At 50.8% G+C, this 17,900-nt stretch overlaps 1 protein-coding gene across 1 annotated transcript; it reads right to left on the bottom strand.

Moving 5' to 3' along the window:
• Window positions 1-5,278: 5,278 nt before the first annotated feature.
• Window positions 5,279-17,859, bottom strand: MCM2 (minichromosome maintenance complex component 2). The gene is made up of 16 exons (XM_056337522.1): window positions 17,793-17,859; window positions 17,104-17,291; window positions 16,341-16,516; window positions 15,421-15,684; window positions 14,195-14,414; window positions 13,668-13,875; window positions 12,814-12,948; window positions 12,424-12,615; window positions 11,206-11,299; window positions 10,446-10,696; window positions 10,065-10,191; window positions 9,737-9,849; window positions 9,380-9,613; window positions 8,415-8,597; window positions 7,280-7,435; window positions 5,279-6,353 (listed from the first exon to the last, which is right to left on the bottom strand). Exons 1-16 carry the CDS (start codon window positions 17,796-17,798, stop codon window positions 6,243-6,245), a joined length of 2,658 nt encoding a protein of 885 aa, XP_056193497.1. The 5' UTR covers window positions 17,799-17,859; the 3' UTR covers window positions 5,279-6,242.
• Window positions 17,860-17,900: the final 41 nt, after the last annotated feature.

The following is a 17,900-nucleotide window of genomic DNA, read 5'->3' as shown; positions in this document are numbered from 1 at the left end:
AATTAGAACAGAACAGAATATGCTCTGCTTAGAGCCCAGGAGCAGGATTTTCTGTATCACTTTGAGCCTTTCTTCATCTCTTTGCATCAGCTTGATCCCCTTAGGGCAGGACACGCTGCCCACCTGGGGGACAGCGCCTTTACCAGCCCTGCTTGTTTCCCACCCCTTGCCGTAAGGTGCAGTGGATGAGCAAGCACAAGTCGTGCTTTACTTTTTCAGTTTTTCACGTGCTCCTGCTGCCTCCCATCCCTGAAGCTTTACATTTCCCTCCTCACTAAAGCAGAGTGGATTGCTGCATTAATAGCCGTGCCAGTCTCCTGCAGGAGGCTCTGACAGCAAACCTCGGCGGACTTCTAGAGGGCAGCAGCAAACAAAGCTATATTGAATTTGATTAAGGGGCCAGAATAACCTTTAACAGAGCCACCTGGGGCAAGGAAGCAGACAGCTCTCCAGCTGAGAGCCCGCACAAGTTTCCTCATAGCCCAGGGGACAGGGCTCCTCACTGGAGGGGAAGAGCAACCCAGCCTCTTTGCTCTGTTGGAGGTAGCGTGCAGAGGGATGGCCGCAGCATTCCACTTGCATGAAGGGGGAACTAAGCTCCCAGGCAGGAAGGACTGCATCTCTCGGGGATTATGCACATCATTTAAACTGGGGCCTCTGTACAGCACAGTTTGGAGAACTCCCTTATCTCTGTGTTAAGCTCATCAACTCAGATCCTACACAGAGACTAAACTCCCTTCTGGAAGGGATAGAAAATTTGCAGAAATGCAGAAAAGTAGATGCTGCGAGAGCAGGCAAACCTCAGACCTTCTGAAGCTTTTTACTGGAGTAAAAGGAGAAGCAGGCTGAAGCCCAGCAGAGCCAGGAAGTTTGGTCTTAGCTCTGCCTGCTCTGGAGGTATGACCTGAGCAAGTGACCACCAAGCCCTTGCTATGCAGGGTTTGGGGAGTGCACACCAGGGGGCTGATCACAATAACAGCCAGCAGGACAGCCTCCCCCCAGGTACCCAAGGCAGATGAGCAGAGCAGCTCAGGGGTAGCAACCACATTCAGCCAGAAGTCTTGACCCTCAGAGAAGCTCATGGAGACAAAGCTGGTCCAACATCAAACCAGGAAGTTAGTCCACAGGTCAGAATCAAGTTCTGCTGGTGGCAGCCACCGTCCAGTGATCACTTAGCAGCTCCATAGCAGTGGACAAAGACCAGGTAGGCAGCCTAGAGCAATAGGGACTATAACCCAGCACAGTAAAGCAAAAACCAGTACTCCCACTTCATAGCACAGGCAGACAGTAAGGGCCCCAGGCTGAGCTTCAATACAGCACCCGGCTGTGGATGTGGGTGGATGGATGCCCCAGGTGAGCCTGGTTAGGGCAATTAAAGCCTATTAGCACCCTCAGGGCCCTGACAACATAAGCCTCTCTCCTTGCACGATGACCTGAGAAATTAGAGGGGAGTTTCTGTCTCTTAATAAGCAAAGTATCTTCATTAGGAAGACCTTAGAGGTAGTTTATACCTTTCTTTGCTAAGCTGAAAAGCCTAATATAATCTTCAGAGAAACTCCTGGTTCTTTAATAGCTGGCTAGCCCGGGATGTGGGTATCTTCAGAGTGGAGGGAACAGCCTGTATCTGAAGAGGAGTGGTGTCTGTTGACTCCACTGTCAGAGAGCTGTGCACTGGCTGATGGGGTACTACTACCATTCCTACATATGTGGTTTCCATGTGGCTTGGTGGAACTGAAGCTCCTTGGCATCTTTTACACAGGACAGTTACTTTCAGATCTCACTGAGTACCAGATAACCTAGAGAAGAAACCTGGCCCATCCCCTACGTTTGCCTCACAGTTTCACCTTGCCTTTAGAAGTGACTTGCAAGACGAGCAGAAAGGAGCACAGCCCCCTTCCAAGGAGCTTTTGCTCTGAAGATGCATCACTCGGCAGCCCCCTGAGGCTCCTCAGATGTTTAGTTGTGGCTGAAGAGCATGCTGGATGACTGGAGTTGTTGGCAGACCAGTGCTCCATGATAATGGAGACATTAAATCAGTCATGGCAGCAAGAACTGCATAATAGATGCAAAACACAGCAGAAGCCTGATCCAATTTTGGCTCTGCGTTGTTAAGTGGAAAAGTATTTTAGGAGATGGAAAAATACTAGGAAGTTCAGAGTGCATCTTCCCTGCAGCATGGCATGAGGGGTAGCTGTCTGCAGTGACTTACCTGTACCTGTAAATACACATCTTCTGTAAACACATTCCCATACTGTCTTCACAGCTCAGTGATCACATGCTGGAATTCAGGTCAGTTGAGGTCAACAAGGACAGAGCCCTAAGCACCTGAAATGGCCCTCCTGGTTGAACTGCAGCTGGCTGGCCTCCTCTAGGGCAGGAAGATAACACTATTCATCGCAGCTGCTGCATCTTGAACACAGATACACTGGGAAAATTCTTGTCAACCAGTTTCCAGGCAGCTCTTGGACAGAGTGGGTTCCAGCCAAGGTCTGGCATGGGAGAAAATGAAACACTGTCAGACCAGAAATGCTGCATATGCTAATTTTTCCAAGTGGCTTTGGCATTAATTTGAAGGAAAAAAAAAAAAAAAAAAAAAAAAAAAAGAGTATTACTGGAGGTAGAATTTCCCCTACTCAAGGGGCACCTGCCATTTGACAAGCAGACTGAGAAACGGCTGCCAGCACACTGGATACAACCCAGGACTTGCAGATGTAGCGTGTTGGTTTATGATCACAATAAAGGCAGAAGCTATCAAAACTCTAAACCCTGTCAGTAGGTGGGAAAGAGAGGGGGCTTGTCTCCCCCTTTTTCCCAGATCACACACCCTCACGTGTTAGCTGGTTATCTGCAGGCACCTGCCTACGTACCCCAAGCAGGCAAGTATGCATTGTTTGTATGTGTGTGTATACATATGCTCCATGCTGGGCTAAGGTCAAACAGCTTTTTCTGAGATGCAGAGAGCCATGCTGTCCTCTCAGGAGTGTGCACACAGCATGTTCAAATTAAACTGGATCAGGATCTGGCCCATCATACCCTTTTCGAATCAAGATGCTCTTCCAAGCCAGTCTCACCAGAATTTGCCAGCAACCACAATCCCAAGGGGGTAATGACCACTAGGAAGGGACACTGCTTGGCTTCACAAAGCCACTTTGCAAGGAGCACCCTTCTCATCTTCCATCTGAGCCCAGGCACAGCCTGTTGTGGATAAACCTCACCTCCCCAAGACTCTTGCTTTTGCCCCCGGTTGTCAGAGGTGCTGTGCAATTTCGAATCACAGCAGAGAGAAGCCAAGTGCTGAAGCTCAGCTAAACTCAAAGTTGTCAGGGGAGCAGCTCCTCAGTTCATGAGAGTGCAGCTTGGCTTGCCGATCTCCAGAGCTCTGCAGTAAAATCCTTGCTACATTCAGCTGCAACATGCCCCCTGGCAAGGCAATCCCTGTTCAAAGCGGCTTCTGTATTCACCCCTGTCCAGACCAGACACCTGATGCTGTCAACAGCCAAATCTTGCTCCAGGGAACCTGAAAAGCTCAGCAGCCGTGAGAGGAGGAACATGCCTTCAGACTGGCATTAACACTCCGCTGAGCGGCTGATGCCAACATTAGCAAGGGTGCAGCTGCAAGAATTCATTGCTCTGCAGGATGCTGGCAACACAGCAAGGTAGGAGGGCATAACGGCCTTTGTGGTGAGGATTCAGGAGGAGGCAGAGTGAGCAAAGTGACAAGTGACTCCAACAATGGCACCTCTCTGTTGCCACAGCTCACACCATGTGCCAAGTGGGGTGGGACCAGAGCGCAGGAGGCACGAGTAAGTTGTAGGGCAGAACTGAAGGGTGACTGTCAACAGCCCTGTCCAGCAGCAGGGCAAGGAGCTGGGAAAATCAGGAGTCCTATTCCATTCCTGTGTATTGCCTCGTGGTTTGTGTTGATAGGCTTGGCCATGAATTTAATGGAAGTGGGTCACCCAGGCATAGCAGAGGCTTCACAAGGTTGCACTTAAGGAAACATTTTGTATTTCCTCAGTGCGACATAACGCCCCTTTCTCCTCTCCCATACCCAATGTTCATGCCCACACAACACAAATTCAGGTTGCTTGGTAAGCTTGTTTCATCCCTTGTTACTGCTGGTTTTGCTACCTCAGGGCCAGCGCTTTCCCCAGCAAGGTATGTGGGTTCCCACAGAGCTGGGCACAGCTTTCTAGTGCTGGCAGCTGCTCTGCCCAGGGATCGCCTCTGCCCACGGCCTCTGGCAGCAGGAGATGAGGTGCTTAAAAGCTCTGTGCCCAGCCCTGAGGAACCTCAGGCACACAGCAGCTCTGGCATTTCCAGCGCATGCCTGACCCAGGCACGCATTCAGGGAGCAAAGGGCTAGCTCAGGCAGGGAAGGCATGCCAGGGAAGGCATGTCTCCGTGGGCTGCCTGTGGAAAGCCCTGGTAGTCAGAGACCCAGTGGGATGGGAAAAAACCAGCCAAAACAGTTAAACAAATACACAGGAGGGAGCTGGCAGACAGAAAAGGCAACATGCGGAGCCAGTTTCAGGCTGAGTGTCATGTGCTAAGCCCCCAGCAGGGTTCGAGCCCTGCTAGCTCCTGAATAACAACCAGGCTGAGAGGACACACACGCACGCACATCACCATGACAAACCCCACGGTGTTGACAGCCAAGGACATCTCTGCTTGGCCAGCACAGAACTGCAGCAGCCAGCTTACAAATTCTCTTAGGCACAGGCGGGAGGGGGCTGGAGATGCCTTACGGTCCCGTGTCTAGCCAGGCAAAGCACATTTGCTACAGACCTCAGCTGTGTCTTGGAGAGGGTTTACTGCTTCTCCCAGACTGGAATCCAGTGGCAGCCAAGACACGAGACCAAGGCTGTCCAACCCAAGAGTGGGAAAGGAAGGGAGGTGGGAAATACATACTGTGACGGGACAGTCTCAAGGCGATACAAAAAATTTACAGGAAAGAGGCCCACAGAGGCATCAGTGCTCCAATAAGCAGGTAAGACAGGCAAAGAGCTACAGCAGGCAGGCCCTTGGTGGGAAAAGCAGCGTTCGTGAGACTGTCCTGTGGATAACCATGTCCTGGTATCCATCCACAGCAAAGATGTGGAATAGCTGAGAGACCAGCACTGGCAGTTCCTACTAACCTGAAGAGCAAACACAGAATGTGTCTGTAGCCAAACCCAACCCCACAAACCACTGAGCAGCTGGTCCAGCATCCAGGTTGCTCACTTACACTCTTCCCGCTGTGGTTGCAGGAGTTCCAAAAAGAGGAGGAAACACAAAGTATTGAAAAACAAATGTATTCAAAACACACACAGTGAGAAAATTGCATGTCAACACTGAGCCCATCCTGTCCTGCCTGAGCATCTCCAGCTCAGGGTTCCTCCACTGCTACTCCCAAAAACAGCACCATGGATACTTTACCCTCAACAAATGGCTGTGAGAAATGGCATTCAGTTTAGGTGCCAACACTTCAATCCAGCCATAAATTCACATCTGCTGACAGCTGCACAGACATAGCACCCAGTAAGGCAGGGGAAGCTCCTTCCCCAAGGCTTCTGGACATTCCCCAGTAGGTACCGAAGGAGCTTTCACTGCCCATACAGATAACCACTAATATTAGAAAAGGTTACAATTTTTTTCAGTTCTCATCTTTCCCCCTCCCCCCCCCCCCCCCGCCCTTGCAGAAACCAAACACAAGGTCAACCCACGTAGGCACCTGGGGAAATGTCAAGTGTCAGGCACAAAGGCCTAGAGCTGAGAGGCTGGCTGGTTCAGAGAGAGTTGAAAGCCATCTCAATTATCACCCAGAAGGCTGTACAGTCACCAGACATGGGAAAGAGAATCCCTGAGGGTACTTGCAATCCAAGGGGCATGGATAAAGCAGACAAATGCTTTTTGAATGCTCTCACTTGGTCCCTCCTGCAGATTAGCCCGTAACAACTAGCAACAAACAAACAGCAAACGTGCCATCTATGTGGCCAGCAATTCTCTCCCTGTTGTGCTTAGCTACAAGGCAAAACTGCAAACGAAGTTGCTAAACAGACTTGGCTGGGCATTTAACTACTTAATTCTGTTCTATTTACAAGGTCTTCCGCAGCTCAGCACTCGCTTAATCCATAAGGCACAAAGCAAGCAAGAGAATGTGCAGCTTAGTCCCTCTGGATCATGATCTCTGTAGTGTTCCTGGGAGGGCTGCACGACAGAGGTCTCATCTCACAGGAGCACGTGGCAAACTGCTGCCAGCCTCAGAACTGCTGGACAATCAGCTTCCGCTTCACATCCCGGCTGAACCTGTTCATCTTGAACACTTCACTATCATAGAAGGCTGAGAGGTTGTGGATGTTGATCTGCCGAGCCTGGGAGGAGGAGGAGGGAGGGAAGAGGTAACTGTTTATTTGAAAAAAAAACAAAAACAAACACCCCAAAACAAAACAACAAACCATGCGGTTTTCCATAGCAGAGGCTGCATAAAATTTGACAGTCAGCAATCTCTGCTTTGCTCAGCAGGAACCAGAACTGCAGTAGCAGGGGAGACTGCAGGTCAGGAGGAAGGAGCATTGGCAGAGCTGAGCTGAGCAAAGACAGGATGCTGGCTCAGCACCTGCTTGCTCTCAGCTCGTCCTTTTACTTCCACTAGAGTAGAATGTAACTATTATCCAAAAGTCCCTCATACCTCAGTGGGTGGGAGACAATTTTGCAGACCTCTGGCTGCAGGTGGTCACACTGGCAGCACCAAGATGTGGCTCTGGAAATAGTTACTCTGCACATTTGATGCAAAGAGCATAAAAGCAGCAACCAAGGAATCAAATACTGCTTTAGCGCCAAGCAAGGTCAATACTTTGCACATTAAGTTCCAGTCAAGAGCGCATCCCCTGGACCAAAATGAAGATACATTAAGGAGGAGGATGAGCCTCAGGAGGGACTGGGAAAGTTCATACAAACAGATACTTTTCTGCTCTTTGCTTCTCCAAACGCAGGTGCCAGGGAACTTGTGTTCTCATTCACCTGCAAAGCACCAGCAGTACTGCAGGATTTACCACTCCAAACCCAAAGCTTTATGGGGGTGCATGAGAATGGAGGGGAAAGAATACAGAGCTTCCAGACAAGTGAGGAGCAGGAGACAGATGATGCAGTCTTGATTCTGGGTGAAACAGACCTGCAACATCCCCTCCTGAATTATGATACCAGAAAAAGACTGGTGTTAATCAGAGAACACCTCTGATTCTGAGGCTGCAGAGAGCAGGAACAGCTCCAGGGAAGGCTTGTTATGATAAGCCCATACCTTATCCACCAGATCCTTTTCTGGGACTTCTATGGTGTCTCGCTGGGCTCCATAGCGGTTTCTCTGGTACATCACTTGCTCTGCAACCAGTTGCTTCAGGATGAACAGAAGCAGCTCGTTGTTGTCTCGCTTGAATGAAAGGTAGCGGGAGAACGTCTGGGAGAAAGATGAGATGAGCCAAGAGGGTCAGGAACTGAGCAATGCACTGCAGTCTCCTGAGCCCAGCACCAACCTCCCCCCTCCTTCCACAGACCACAAGGGGAACCAAATGACACTACTGTCACCTGTGCCCTTAGTGTCTCTTAAGGGACTTCAGTCTTGCCAAGATGCCACCTGCACATGCAATGACAGCCACTACACTCCTCTGCTGGCTGCTCTTATACACATCTAAAGTCTCTGGAGGGGCCCTGGAGCCTCTTGGGGGCGAGCAGCACACAGCTGTGGAGGTGTGCTGCTCCCAGGTGAAGCAGCTGTGGGAGCGCTGGCCCTGGGGAAGGCGTAGAGCAGCTTCCCTTAACCCAGTCTGCCCTGTGCCTCCCCAGCAGACATCACACTTGGCCGGCTGTTTGCAGCCAAAGAGAGAGGCCACGAGCTGTCCAGATTGAGGGCAGACACTCAGAGTGGATAAATGCCAGGCTGTGGCCAGCCAAGAGCTGTTCGGAGCCAGCCCCTGCCACTCAGAGAAAAGGGCAGGCTGTGCACGAAACCACAGAGTGCGCTCTGTAGTTAACTGTCCCCTGAGGAGCCCTAGAAAATACGTGAAGAAACTAACTGCCTGCTCAGCTGGATCACCTGGCAGCAGCAGCAGCGGGAGTCATGTGCCAAAATAGCAGGGAAAGTGTCGAAAAAAGAAGAGAGACATGGCAGCGCTTTTAATACAGAAGCTCGGGGTACATTTCCTTCTCAGCCCCAACAAATACATTGCCCCACCACAGACTAGTGAAGAGCAGTCACGCAGCAGTGCCTTCAGACTTGCAGTGCTCCATTTACAGGGGCTCAGTGCCTGATTCTGCAGGACAGACCCCTGCAGAGTATGGAAGAATCTCTTCCCACAGCCAGGGCAGCGCAAGAAGGCTGCAGTCAAAGCCACGGGGTCTGGGGTGCAGCTACAGCCCTCAGCTCAGCCAGTGCCTACCTTGCGCATACTCCGCGTGACGCTGAACTTCTGCGTGTCAATGAAGCTCTCCAGCATCACCCGGATGGCCATGTTGACATCATCCTCCACCACATAGTCCCGCAGGTGCATGCGGGCGTGAGCCTCGGCCATCCGGATCATGGACTCAATGTGACGCACTGTGATGGGGATGCTGCCGGTCGCCTAAGCGGGGAGAGGGGGAGAAGGCAAATCCTTACCGAAGAGTAAAAGACAAGGGGCAAGATAGTTGGCTTCTGGCCTAGGACATACTTTACTCTGCAGGGAGCTGCTCCTGGCTAAGGCTAAGGAGGCTCTGCCACCTGCTGGCATGTTCTGCAGCGTGGTACAGGCTCCCCTGTCCAACATTTTATTTCAGCAGCGTGCAAGGGGATGCTATGTGGCGTCCCTCTTTGCCATTGTTTAGTGCCTTTCCAGGAACAGCAATCTCATTTCCTCCAGCAACTTTTAGGAAGAGTTAAAGAAACAAAAAGCCAATTACAAAAGAAAAGACAGTCTCCCAAGCTCCAAACATCTCCCTCTGACCTCAACAAATTCCTCTTCCACATGGAGAGCATGAAACAAGCCTGAAAGATCCCACAGACAAAAGAGGAGGGCATTTCTACACAGAACAGCTCCCTGTAATGTATGAGGAGCATATGGGTCTGAGTGAATGCAAACGTCTCCTGTGTGCCTGCCAGACTGGGTGACAGTAAGAGGACTTTGCCATGGCAGGCACTAGTATATGTGTCCACTCTATCAGTCCACAGATCACCAACAGGCAAGAGACTGCATTTAGATGAAGAATCATCTGTTCAGCAGACACTGCAGGATCTGCCTGTCTCTCACAAAACAGTGGCACAGACTTTTGTGACAGGCACGGCAAGAATGTGTCAACATATGCTGGAGCAGTCTAAGGCTGATTTGCAGTCTACATACTTCTTCCCCCCCTTCCTCAATATTCTCACCATAGACTCTTTCCTGAGGTCACTGTACATCCGGGCCACCTTGTCCTGGTCCATTTGGTTGAGTTTGGGGTGGACCTTCTCTTTGGCATAGATGATATATTTCCTCAGGATCTCCTGGGGAATGGGTTCAACCCCATATGTGTTGGGAAGAATGATGTCCCCATTCACTACCTCCTTGCTACCTGGGTGGTGCTTGATGTGGCTGCCAACAACAAACCGGGCAAGCATTTCATCCTGGAGACAGCAGTGGACAAACAGACACTGAAGACACTCATCAGACAGCAAAACTCAGTGGGTAACTGCAGCTGAGCATCCCAACAGCAGTACCACAAGCCCAGCACAAGCTCAGATTCATACCTGCACAGTGTCCACCGTATCTCTCACCACGCACAGGATATCAAATCGAGAGATGATAGGCTCTGTCAGGTCTACATTCTCGGAGAAAGTTAACGATGGGTCATATCGCCCACCTGGATCACAGAGACAACTGAAGTCAAACACGGGCTCCAAGGCTGAAGCTCTGAAGCACAGACCTCCAGAAGCTTACTGGAGACTTTCCCGCTCACTTCATCTCTGCTCCAGACAGAAGGAACCAGGTAGAGCGAGGGGCAGCTGTACAACAGTTCTCATGACTGTGGACTGATGCTGAAAGCCCAAGACGGTCCTATGATCTCTCAGCACTTACCTATGGGATTGGCAGCAGCAATAACAGTGCAGCGGGCTTGCAAGGATGTGACAATGCCTGCTTTGGAGATGGAAATGCTTTGCTGTTCCATGGCTTCATGGATACTGGTCCTATCCTGATCATTCATCTATGAGAAAGCAAGAATGACTTAAAACAGAATCTGTGCCTTCACCCCATTGCCCAACACACCAAGGGGAATCAGCTCCTGATGCTCTGAAAAGGCAGCACACTGCACTATGGGCCAGCAAGGAGCTAAGCAAACTGCAGGAACCTGGGTCAGCTGGGAGATGGTACCATGAGTTACAGCATCTCCTCATAGCAGAGGTTACAGCTGGTCCCTCCACAGCCAATCCTTCCCACAGGGATGACACTGGGCCTCACCTTGTCAAACTCATCAATAAGGCAGACGCCTTTGTCAGCCAACACGAGGGCTCCTGCCTCCAAAGTCCATTCCTTGCTGACCGGGTGCCTCTGGACATAAGCTGTGAGGCCCACAGCAGAAGCACCCTGGCCAGTGGTGAATATCGCTCTGCTAGATGTCTTCTCTATGTATTTAAGAAACTGTGATTTTGCAGTACCAGGGTCTCCACACAGAAGCATGTTGATGTCACCACGGACTTTGTGCTTGCCACCTACAACAGTGACGGGAGAGACACATCGACACCTGAGTGCATGGCTTGATAGCTACCCTGACCTGAACACCACAAAGCTGAAGGGAAGGCAAACAGCAGGCAGGGAAAAAACTTTACAGGGAAGTCGAGGGAAAGTCAGCTTTGGAGGGGGTCACATGTGTAAAACAGCGTTTCTAACCTTGCCGAACACACCCTTCTAAGGGGATGACAACAAATCAGGATGCCAAAAGGTCCAGCTGCTGAAGGGGCATCAAACATGACCTCCTAGAGGAGGAGGGATAAAACCTTGCCCAGGTTTGCAGCAGCGGCTGATTTCAGGCTTAGCGCTTCTACTGTCACACCAGAATTTTCAGCATGACAGAAGCAGCCACTTCCATCACAGATATCCCCAGCCTACTACCTCATCTATCACCAAGACACACAGACAGCTCTAACCTCTTTCATTGCAGCGGCACAAACCCAGTTTCATTTGCCTTCAGCAGAGTGAAGTAACACCAAGTGACACTCACCTGGGTTTTTGGGCTCTCCACCAAAGAGAGCTAAAGCCAAGCCCCTCTTGATATCTTCATGTCCGTAAATAGATGGGGCAATGCTGGCAAAAATCTGAAAGGAAACCCAAGAGTTGAACAGGGAATATAATTTCCTATTCTGGACAGAATTTGGCATGACCATCATCAAGGTTCTACAGTGACCCTTATGTTACTGCTGTCTCCAGAGTCTTTTATTATCCAAGGTGATGGGGCTTTTTCAAAGGTAACTACCCACCCAGAGTCCCCTAAAGGTGCTTAAAAAATGGTGCTATTATGGCAGATTGTGTAGTCTGGTGCTGGAAGCTAACTGCCACTGCCTCCACACTCCTGTTGTACAGAAAGCACACTGCAGTGGCTGTTATCAGCTGTTGCAAAGCTGGGGACCTTGATTTGAGACTTACTCACTGCGTGTGATAGTAGCTGAATGGGCTACACCGCACACGAATTGTCATCATGGTCAAATATTACAACCAACTGGCTTATTTTCTCGAGGGCATTCTGATAATAGCCTGATGCTGGAGACTATTGATGTTACAATAGTCCTGGCTCAACTGAAGCTGATTCACCCACGGGGAACAGCAGTCAATATAAAACCAGCATGAACAAAGTGAAAAAAAGAGAGCGAAGTCCCCCTATTTCAGAGCTTAAACTTGACTCAAGTGACGTTGAACACGGACCCATCGAGGAGCTTTCTTCTTTCAAGTACTGGATTCAGGTCCTAGCATGCAGACAAGCAAAGCTAAGATCTCTCCCAGGGCTTAAGCTAAGTAATAACATCCCCTTAAGGGGACTGAAGGCCCAAGCATTGGCCCCTCAGAACACTTCCCCCACTTTGCTTTCAAGGCACGGAAAGACAAAACAATGATTAAATGTAAGTAGTGTCTGAGTGCCTCTCATTCGTTCTCCAGCCCTGTTGTGATGTGGAAGGCTCAGAGGAGGAAAGGGAGAAACAGAAAATGTGACGCCCTAAAGTACAATTGAAGTTTCTTATTTACTTCCCTCCTGTAACTCACTCTCATTAACAGCTGTCTGAGAGCTACAGAAGACCATTCAGAGGGAACTGGGATGTCTAGAAGTTTCTTTAGCCACTGCTTAGCCAACTGACACTTTTCATCACTTTCTGATCCGGCTGCCAGGCGATGTCAAGCTATCAAAAGCTATCAACAGGAAAAGAAGGGATGTCTGAGGCTGACTCACCTTCTCCCCAATTTGCTCATCCTTGGACAGACCCACAATCACTTTCACATCTTCATCAGTCAGTTCTCCAATAGCCAGCTTGTTGTCCTTCTTAGCAATGTGGTTGGCCAGGATCACAGTCGCAAACACTGGGAAGCCATTGGCAGTGTTCAAGGAGCCGTCATAGTTGTTGTGGTAGATGCCTGTTAGCTCCTGGGAACCAGGAGGCTGGATGTCAGTGTCTGCACGGTACAAAACAGCCCCCTCTCCATTTTAAGAGGCCATTCTCAAAAGTAGCTGCCCAAACGCATCTGAGGACAATCCCTCAAGTCCCCACAGATGTTCCCATGATGTCAAGAGTTCAAAAATGCTCTCTGCTCACCCCGTACTCGAGTTCAACAATGTACTCACAATCTCATCCCCTGGCTTGCAACTGTCAACCAGATCGGCAAGGAGAATGGCATCCTTGGAGCGGGGCAGCCTGCCGGCAGCTACCTTCCCAGGGCTCTCCTGGATTTTGATGCGCTGATAGTTCTGATAGACCGTCTGCAGCAACAAAATAAAAGTTACCTAGCAAGCCTGGCAGGCATCAGCATGGCCAATGTTTTTGAAAAGCACCTCACCAGAGAAGGTCCATTCAAAGATTTACTATACTTTGGTCAGAAAACTATGGGCAGAGGAGGATGGAGGTTGTGAGGAGCAACTCCAGGGTGCGACAGACAACAAAGGGGACAGGAAAGTACTCTGCCACATCTCACCACTGTGCTTCAGCCTCCACAGTGTTTGTCCACCCAAATACTGGACCATTTCCTAGGAGGAGGATGCTCCATTTAAAAGATAGCAAAGCAAAGAATGAAAGTCAGAAGATCCACATCAATGATTTTGCTACGGTCCTCTAATCTCCTTAGCTGGCAGATCGGAAATACTGATCCAACTTGGGAAGGAGAGCTGGACAGCCTGTGTCTGCATTTCTACAACATGAATAGGTAACTGTGTACCACAGGGATGATTGTGGCGAAAGATTCAACCCAAACACTTAACAGTGAGGCAGTAAATGACTTTTGGCTGCTAAATTGGGCAGATTCAGGTCAAGAGCTCAAACAGACAAGATCTATCTTCACAGACCCCCAGATACAGCTAGAGACCACCCTCCCAGCATCAAGCCTGTTCCGGGTGGGAGCCAAGGCAGGGCTGGGAGGAACCGGCAGTGCAGCAGCCTGGGCAGGACGAGCAGACAGCACCACCCAGGCAAGCACATCTCTTACCTCTTCCATGTTGATTTCAAAGGGCCCAAGAGACTGACACTCTGGACAGGAACCAGGTTTCACCTCCTGGTTCTGGGACTGGAAAAAGGGTCCCAGGATGAAGCTGCACTTGCTGCAGTTATATTTGACCATGCTGAGCTGAGGCAGGACCCCTGTGCAACTTGTCACCACTCCACTGGTCCGGATCAACTGATTCAAGTGCAGTTGCCTGAGGAAAGACAGACTGATGCTGGATGCCTGCAGGGCACAGAAGGCAGAACACCCTATAGAAATACCCTTTCTACAAGGCACAACTACCAAAGGCCTAGTAAGAAACAGTTATCAGTAGAGTTTTCTACCCAGGTTTGTGTTTTACCTCAGGGACACTGAAAGTTCATCCTTAGTAAGACTTTTTTCCTGTAATAAGATCAGTCATCCTGTTGGCATTTATCCAAAGGTTTAACTATTTAACTAGCAGATGATTCCTCCTGAGCACCCCAAAGCCTGTTGCAGGCTCCACAGCCACTGCTAGTAATTCTGCTGCTTACCTGAGTGACCGCAACTCTTCCACCAGAGGGAGGTGTGAGATACGGACATGGATCTCCTGAGCAATACGATCGTATTTGGGGTACATGGCCAACACCACTTCCTTGGCTGCTTCATCAAAGATCTTCAGCATTTCTGCTGGGGCCTCAGGCAGAAAGTAGGCAAGGACATGTTCCTGGGCTGCCAGGTCTTCATAGTTCACCACCAGACTCTCTCTGTTCTCTTAAGAAAAAGATGGGGTGAATTGTATTTTCAACCTGCTCACTTCTCAGGCAAAAAATAGCCAGAACAGACAAGCCTGTAACCTGCAGGCTGCAGTTTACAGACATCTGTCTTCCCTGAAAAATATTTAGAGGCCACCAATTTGAAAACGGGTGGAAAACTTTTCAATTTACTTCTCTGACAAATTCTTCATCAGTACCAAGCTTGTAATTATTCCTCTCCAGTTCAGCACTGATACTTCCCAGGCTCAGTGCTCCGAAGACTCAAGTGTCAGCCCAGCATGCAACTCTCCCACAGACCTCCAGGAAACAGAAGTTAATGGGAGAGACAACTGTGCTGAATGGCTGGCAAAAAAACCCTCCTGCATCTTACGTTCTTGGAAAGGGACAAGACAAATGCCTTTTATTTTCTAGCTGTATAACACTGACCCTGATCCCCTACTCAAGCTTCTGGAACTTCTGTCTCAATATAAAGAAATACAAACAACTGCAGTTACGTGAGCTGCTCCTAGATGTGACAATTTCTGCTTTTAAAATTTATCAATGACAGCCTTAATGACTGCTTCTTCTGGCTTCAGAATACGAAGCTGCAACACTGACATGGTTTTCAAAGTCACAAGGCCTATTTGTGTCCCCTTGCTGGATAACCAAGTCTCCAGTGTGAGAAAGTAACTGGCACAGACAGCAAGCAATTGTTGTCTCTTTCAGGCTGCAAACTTGCAGACCACTGTCTGCTGCCCCACATATTCTTTTGCTAGCATTTCTACGATATGAATATTAATGAGTAGTAGACGCCAGGGGCCTTCTAATTAGTCAGCCAGAATCAAAGAAGACAGTAGATGTCTCCATTATTCATTTATCTCCATCAGCATCAGAGTTTCTTAAAGCGCTGACTCAATGTCTGGGACAAACAGGGCTGGCAGAAAAAAATCCACCTATGGACTGGATCACTGCAGAGTACTGTGACCCACATAAAGAGGAGAGAGCCTCTAATCACCCAGCCCTACCTTTGCACATGTCGCTGATCCTCTCCTTGAAGACATTGTGCCCATGGTCATCCACATGGGTCTTCAGGAAGTTCTTGAAGCGGTGGTAGATCTCAAGGCGGGGAGCTGCCATGGAAACCCACTCCCTCACTGAATGCCCTTTCATGTCTTCCAGATTCTCAATGCTCTCAATCATATCTTCATCTTCCTCCTCCATGCCATCAGCAGCCCGTTCTGCCAGCCGCCTCTTCCGTGAAGGACGGTCTTCATCTTCATCATCACTATCTAAGAGTTGGGAGGAAAAATTGTTAAAAGAGCTGGGATTCCCATTCCTACCCTCTGGATTAGTCACAGTTGGACTGCACAGGCTGTGGAAGCAAGGTCAGAGCCTGGGATACAAACCAAGAGCCACCCCAGGCCCAACCTAAATTCAGTTCTAGCCTGGCTCATAAATCTTCCACAAAATCACTAAAGACTTCATGGGGGTGAATAAGATTTGTGTGCAACAGTACACAGTTGTGCCCATTAATGCACTGAGGGAGGAAGGCCAAGGAAGGGGCTTCCAAGTGCATCACAAGCTCTCCCACCCAGCCCACAAAAGTCTCTACAGGGACAGCAACACACTCGACAGCATACACTCGGTAGAATTCCAAAGCCTTGATACAGGCCCAGGATCCTGACTGTATCAACAGCGAACACGCAACCAGAAGAACAGAACAAGTGAGCTCCTAGGAAGCCCAAAACAAAGGGACTCCCCAAAACACTGGGAAGTCCAGGCAAGCCCACAGCCAGTAATTTCACTAAGAATCCAAACAGGCTGGAGCTCTAGAGTGGCCTCCATGGTAATATGAGGGTGAGAGTCTAGGTTCCCCACAAGGGCCAGGTTACACCCAACCCCGCAGGGATCAGCGGCCCACGGGGTACAGCTCATCTCCACCTACCGTAAAGCAGCCCCCTCCTCATGCGGCCCATGCCCTGCTCCAGCTCGCGGTCTCGCTGCCTCATTACTCGCTCTGCAGCCTCCCGCTGGCTGGCAGTCAGCTCCTCCACATCTTCATCGTCCAAGGCCAGGCCCTCTGCTTCATAGACATCCAGCTCGGGGATGGGGCGGTAGTCCCTAGCACACACAGAAAGGACTGAATCAGGCCAGGCTCCAGGAAGCCCTTCTCCAGCCCTTCTCTGGCTACTGCTGCATGGGTGTCAGGATAGTTGTTCTGCAGCAAGACAGAACGCGTTGAGCAGGAAGGCACTTCACAGCAGAAGATGCCCTGCAGTACAAAGGGCTCCAGCACCATAGTTATGAATGCCAACATTCAAACCTTTGTATTCTAAAGTTCACCAGCTTGCCGGCAGGCCTGGCTGAGTGAAAAAATTTCAAAATTTATGCCTGCAGGAGTAAGGATCTAGGCTTGATGCATATCATTCATCCAGGGAGATCTTGGTTTACCTACGCTGAATTGTGATGGCACTTTGCTCCCTGCTTGCAATTTGCTCAGCTCTTCCAGGACTCAAATGACACCACGCCCTCCCTTTTCTCCACTATCCAGTAGCTCTTCAGCCCTCTCACCTCAGCCACCACCACAGCAGAGGGACACCACCGCGGTGGAGAGCCCCCCATGTAGCTGGCTGCACTACATCCCGTTAGCAAAACTTCATCCATAGACACAACCCCCCCAAAAAGCTGGCTCCCACCTGTTTTCTTACCTTTCCATCCCTTCCCCGATGAGCTCTTCCCCTTCTTCCTCCTCTTCGGGGAGCCCCTCGGTCCCCAGGAGTCCTTCGGATTCATCCTCGAAGGGGGGCAGGTCCCCACCGGGGCTGGACGTGAAGGCATCGCCCCGGCGTGAGCTGCGCACCGGGCTGGTGGCTGCCGCCTGCGACTCGGAGGAGTCCTGCAAGGACGAGGGGGAACGGGTGAGGCCGGGGGGCCCGGGGCACCCCCCTCCCCGGCCCGGGGCAGAAGGGAATCAGATCTTCCAGGAAGCTCTGCAAGGGGGGCGGCGGGCAGAGGGGGGGCATGGATCAGCGATGAGTCTTTGGGGATAAGACTAAAATAATGAGCCCTTATTGCAAATGGCAACGGGAACGCATGGGAGAGTGTGCGGAGATCCATCCTCCAAGCCCAGAGCAAGCGGAGCGAAGGGCTCCGGCCCCCCTGCCCAGGCCCGGTTCCGGGTCTCTCCTCCGGTGCAGGGCACGGGGGAAACTCCCCTCGGCTTTTGGGGGTCCTCGGCGCGCGCTCCCCCATTCACATCCCCCCCCCCCGCTCCCCCGACACCCCTCTGGGCGCCGCACGACCGTGACCGCAGTGCCAAGGCTCCCACGGCGGGGAGGAACCGGTACCGGCACCCACGGGGCTGGCACCGCTCCGCCGCCCCGGCCCGGCCGCTCACCGCCATCACCGCCGCCTCTTCCGGCCCCGCCGGATTCCGCGCGAAAACTGGCCCACGTGGCCGCAAAAGCGCGCGAAACGTCATGAATAATGAACAGCCCCGGGGGCG

The sequence above is a fragment of the Falco biarmicus genome, chromosome 4 (genome assembly GCF_023638135.1).
Source record: "Falco biarmicus isolate bFalBia1 chromosome 4, bFalBia1.pri, whole genome shotgun sequence".
NCBI classification, from domain to species: domain Eukaryota; kingdom Metazoa; phylum Chordata; class Aves; order Falconiformes; family Falconidae; genus Falco; species Falco biarmicus.
The sequence above is the reverse complement of the archived record's forward strand: the minus strand, read 5'-3'. Positions and strand labels throughout refer to the sequence as shown.

Coding starts and splice junctions, on each gene's coding strand:
- MCM2 (XM_056337522.1), bottom strand. Junction 8,598..9,379: donor ACCTCAGGAAAGAGTCTATG/GTGAGAATATTG, acceptor CTCCCCGCTTAG/GCGACCGGCAGCATCCCCAT. Junction 7,436..8,414: donor TCACGCGGAGTATGCGCAAG/GTAGGCACTGGC, acceptor TCTTTCTCCCAG/ACGTTCTCCCGCTACCTTTC.